The 5,410-nt window shown below is 50.6% G+C and overlaps 1 protein-coding gene across 1 annotated transcript; it reads left to right on the top strand.

Moving 5' to 3' along the window:
- The first annotated feature begins 4,320 nt into the window (after window positions 1-4,320).
- On the top strand, window positions 4,321-4,770 carry LOC119769164. The gene has a single exon (XM_038261068.1). It carries the CDS (start codon window positions 4,321-4,323, stop codon window positions 4,768-4,770), a length of 450 nt encoding a protein of 149 aa, XP_038116996.1.
- Window positions 4,771-5,410: the final 640 nt, after the last annotated feature.

The raw sequence follows: 5,410 nt of genomic DNA, 5'->3' as shown, positions 1-5,410 counted from the left end.
AAAAATAAAGTTAAAAAATTTTTGCGACCAATACTTCGATTTTTTGAAAAAAATCAGTATTGATTCAAAAATTAATAACACAGTCAAAGATTTTTTGCACAACCTGGAAATTTCTGAAAAGTTGGCATTTGATGTCCTCTAAAACATTAAGCATATAAATAAAAATAAAAATAGTGTTTTTTTGCAAATCAAGTTTTAGTGACAAAAAGTTAAATAAAAAAATCACCAACATTTTTTTACCGTGTATAATTTTTTTCCAGTGTAGTCCGTACACATACCTACAACTTTGCCGAAGACACCAAATCGATGAAAAAATTCCTTCAAAAGATACAGATTTTTGAATTTTCACATATCTTTTTTGTATGGACAGCTGCCAAATTTTTATGGACAAACTAATGATGCAAAATGACTTCTTTGGCATAACGAAGGCACCAAAAAAGTTTCAGTCGGATTAAAAAATACAAAAAAAATCGAATGACCGAAATCTGAGAGAACTGCTCTAGTATCAAAATCGATTTTCCAGCCAGCAATTTTTCAGTTCCTTTTGGGGTCCTAAACAACTCCCCAATGTTTGGCAACGATTGGTTTAGTCCTCACTTTGCGCAAAGCGAATAAATTTTTCATATAAATTTGTATGAGAAAAACCTTTTTTTTTTGGATTTTGATATTTATAAAATCTACGTTTCACGCTGTACTAAAACCGGATTTATATTCGGATGCTCTGGAAGGTGCTCTACAACTTTTCCGAAGAGAGTATGGTGTTAGCTTGTCCCTAAAACAAGATACAGCGTCTTCAAAACTCGTCTAAAACTCGTCTCTCGTTGGTTTACAAAATTTAAATAATACAAAAAAATGCAACAATATTGCAATTTTCATGCTTCAACCAACAGATCAGGTTATACAATAAACTTAAATTTTTCAACTAAATATCTGTTTCAGGATCAAAATATGGATACATCATTGGATTTTTATTAACTTAAACTAAAAATGTTGACTAAACCTTTATTTTGAGAATTATAAAATCACTTTACAGGTGGTCCAAAGGGCCCATTTACATGATCCGAGACATGATCATTTAAAATTGGTCCACGGTCCACAAAAAATCACCTCGCGGGCCATACTTTGCTCACGGAAGAACGGACATGACACCAGGAACAAATTTTCTACCAATTTCTGAAGCAAACTATCACTTGCGCCATCTACATTCAAGTCGTCGAAGTAGCATCGCGCGATTACGCATGATTTCTCAAAATGTCTCATGCAATAATTAATTAAAACATTTAGCATTAGTATGAAATTAAGTTTGTCTCAATTATTCTATGTAATTTATCATAGATACTATTCGCGGCTAGACTGGCTGCGTAAATTTGACAGCCCTGCTTGCCTGCCGCAACCTGCTTGCTGCAATTGAGCGCAACCCTGCGCAACGCTTTTCGCGCAACGGCGCGACGTTGCCGCACGCCGAACGAACGAAGGACGACGAACGAAACACGAACAACGAGCGACGACGACGACGAGAGAAAAAAACGCCATTTTGCGGGACCATTCCCTAGTAATAAATTAGTGCTAGTTGTTAAAGTTAAACCGAGTGACTATTTCTTCATCACACTTACGGCCATCGGATTCTAAAATACAGTCCACCCGTGAACATTCCGCCTTTGTCCGTGGGGCCAACGTGCCGGGCCGAACATTGGTCCAATCGACCCGAATTTGGACATCCGGCGTGGATGTGGTGAAGAAGCCCGGTGAAAAGAAGGAGGCAAAAGGCCTCAGAGTGCAAACGGACAGTTCCCGTGCAACCCAACTCTGGTGAGAAAACGTAGCCGCGAGTGACAAGTGCGAGACTACACGGTCTCGATTCCCGAACATTCGTGAGATTCCGACGGAGGCACCCGGCCTCATTTCCCGTCGCGAGTGTTTAAACTAAGTGAAAGAAGAAGAAGAAACAAACCACCAAACAAAAGTGCAGTGAAAAAGTGCAAAGTGCCGCCTAAAGTTCAACGAACCCCGGCGAAGAAGCAAGCGGAAGACGAAGATGAGTTGGACGGCCTGATTCACCTCCGGAACCAGGAGATGGACACCCTCGAGGAGCTCCAAACGGAACTTGCTGGTTGGGCACGACCTGATCGTACGACTTCGGATGTCCGATCGCATCTCAAGAACTTGGAGCGGATCAACAACGACATCGGCAACCTCCTCCAGCGAATTGTCCTCCTGACCAACTCCACGACTCGGGGTCCACACGACGAGAAGAGAAAGCAATTCAGGAAGCTGCACGACCAGGTCTCCAGAACTCTCGAGCAATGGGCGGATGACCTCGCACCCGCTGTCGCTGCATGCCCATCCACTGCACTCCAACCAGGTAGGCCCCAACCGGTGATCATCTCGCAACCCCTGCCCAGAATAATCCCTAAGTTCGACGGCAAGTACGAATCCTGGGACAGGTTCAAGGTTATGTTCAAGGACGTCGTGGACAAGTCTAAATAACCGGCCAGGATCAAGCTCTACCACCTGGAACAAGCCTTGATCGGAGAAGCTGCAGGTTCGATCGACGAAAAGACCATCCAGGATGGCAACTACGAGCGAGCCTGGGAACTGCTAGAAGAGCGGTTCGAAGACAAGCGGCGATCTCCACATCGGCGGTCTGCTGGGAGTGCAGAAGTTGGAAGAGGAGAGCCACGCGGACTTGAGATCTCTGCTGGACAACTTCACTGGACATGTCGAGAACCTCAAGTTCCTGGGCCAGGAGTTCTCCGGAGTGTCCGAGCAGATCGCCGTCTACATCTTGACACACGCGCTGGACGAAGGAACTTACAAGTAGTGGGAGGCGACCATCAAGCGTGGGGAACTCCCGAAGTACGAAGACGCCATCCAGTTCCTGAAGGACCGGGTCTCCGTTCTGGAACGGTGAGAGGCCACGAACAAGGTACCGAAGCAACGAAAACCAGCCAAGCCCTCCGCCAACAGCCAACTCCGTCTCAGCGAGCCAACGCGGCCACAACACCGTCGCTGCCGGAATTCCGGTGCGAGGTTTGCGCCGAGGCACACCAAACGTTCCGATGCTCAACGTTCCTCGGATACACGGTGGCCCAGCGAAAGGACAAGGCGAGGGAGAAGAACCTGTGCTAAAATTGCCTGCGGCCAGGACACTCAACGAAGCGGTGCTTGTCGAAGTATACCTGCAGTAAGTGCCAACGGAGACATCACAACGCTGCACGAACCACGAGAGCAGCAAGAACCTGCGCTGAAGCCGCCCACTCCCTAGAGTGTGGCCCCACAAGTGAACCAGCCGCCAGTGGTCCAACCCGCAGGCACATCTCAGCAGACGTCCAGCCAAGCGACCTGCAACCACTCCCAAACGGTGAAGACCGTGATGCTGCTCACCGCGGTCGTCAACCTGCTCGACGACCAGGGCCAACCCGTGCCCTGTCGCGTCCTCCTCGACAACGGTTCCCAAGTAAACTATATTACGCTCACTATGGCCGATCTCTTAAAGCTACAACGAGTTGCTGCCAACATCCCGATCTGCGGCATCGGGGCCGTGAGGACCTACGCCAAGGAGTCTGTCACGGTCGAGCTCAAGTCCCGAGTCAGCAACTTCTCCGTCAACGTCGAGTGCCTGATCGTGCCGAAAGTGACCGAGATGGTTCCAGCTGTGCCAGTTGACATCAACGAGTGGCCGATTCCTGTCGGCGTCCAGCTGGCCGACCCAGCATTCCATAAGCCTGACCGCATCGACATGCTGCTGGGGGTCGCAATGTTCTTCCGATTGCTAAAATCGGGACAGATGGAGTTAGCTGGCAATCTACCGGAGCTGCGCGAGACTCACCTCGGCTGGGTCATCGCCGGAGAAGTTGGAGACACCGTTCCAAGCCCGCAGTATACGCACACTGCCACACTCGACGACATCAACGAAGCGGTCCAGAGATTCTGGCAGGTCGAGGACATCGACAGTGCCACAGCGGTCTCCATCGAGTAAAAAGATTGCGAGGCGTTCTTCGCGTCCACCCACAAGCGGGATCCAACCGGCAGGTACGAGATACGCTTGCCATTTCGTCCAGTTGTCGCCAAGCTCGACGACAACCGACAACTCGCTCTTCGGCGCTTCCTGTCGATGGAGCGGCGACTCGCCCGAGATCCTGCCTTGAAGCTGCAATACGGTGAGTTTATTAGGGAATACGAAGAACTGGGGCACTGCAAGTCGGTTGAAGAGGCCGACGACTTACCGAACACGAACTGCTACTACATGCCCCATCACGCTATCCTGCGCCCCTGAGCTCCACGACGAAGTTGAGGGTCGTCTTCGACGCATCTGAAAAGATGTCCCTCACGAGCGTGTCTCTGAACGAAGCCCTCCAGGTCGGAGGCACTGTCCAGAACGATCTCTTCTCGATCCTCCTCGCCTTTCGTAAGCACCCTGTCGCCTTCACCGCAGACCTCTCGAAAATGTACCGCCAGATTCGCGTGGCCTTGTCTGACACTCGCTTCCAACGAATCTTCTGGCGGGCCGATCCGTCCGAGTTCATCCGTGTCCTCGAACTCACCACGGTGACCTACGGAACTGCGTCCGCACCCTTCCTTGCTACGCGATGTCTGGTCCAGCTCTGCGACGACGAAGGTGAAAATTTTACGCTAGCTGCCAAGATTGTGCGCGAGGCCTGCTACGTCGACGATATCTTGTCCGGTGCGAGCTCCCCCAAAGAAGTGATAGACTGTCTGACGCAGCTGCAAGGCCTGCTCAGTCGCGGCGAATTTCCTATCCACAAGTGATCCTCCAACGAACCTGCGGTGATGGAACGCATACCTGAAAGTGATCGAGAGAAGCTGATCGACCTGGACGGATTGATCGGCGGTGTGGTCAAGGCCCTGGGACTCTACTGGAGTCCAGGAGACGACGAATTCCGTTTCATCGTAACCCAAGCTGAAGCAGATGCCACCAAGCGCCGTGTCCTCTCGGAAATCGGCAAATTCTACGACGTGCTGGGACTCCTGTCACCAGTCATCATCAAGGCCAAGATCCTGATGTAGCGAGTCTGGCTCGCTGGTCTATCGTGGGACGTTCTGCTGGAAGGCGGGATGATGGACACGTGGCACCAATTCCAGTGCGCACTCCCCGACGTGCGCGACATCCGTATCCCTCGGTACGTGATCGGGCCTGGCAACCAGGGTCTAGAGCTTCACGGATTCAGCGACGCCTCCAAGGTCGCCTACGGTGCGGTGACCTACGTTCGCAGTCTGCTCCCGAACGGCAAGTGCAAGATGCGGCTGCTTTGCAGCAAATCGAAGGTGGCGCCAACCAAGCCACTGGTCATCCACCGACTGGAACTGCTTGCCCTTCGACTGCTCTCGAGGTTGGTGGTGAAGGTCATCGCGGCGCTGATTCTCCCGTTCCGAAACGTGGTGCTGTGGT

The sequence above is a fragment of the Culex quinquefasciatus genome, chromosome 3 (genome assembly GCF_015732765.1).
Source record: "Culex quinquefasciatus strain JHB chromosome 3, VPISU_Cqui_1.0_pri_paternal, whole genome shotgun sequence".
In the NCBI taxonomy this organism is placed as follows: domain Eukaryota; kingdom Metazoa; phylum Arthropoda; class Insecta; order Diptera; family Culicidae; genus Culex; species Culex quinquefasciatus.
Note: the sequence above shows the minus strand (reverse complement) of the source record. Positions and strands in the feature narration are given on the sequence as shown.

Bases quoted from the DNA above. Each gene is read 5' to 3' on its own strand.
- LOC119769164 (XM_038261068.1), top strand. From the start codon at position 4,321: ATGTCCCTCACGAGCGTGTCTCTGAACGAAGCCCTCCAGGTCGGAGGC.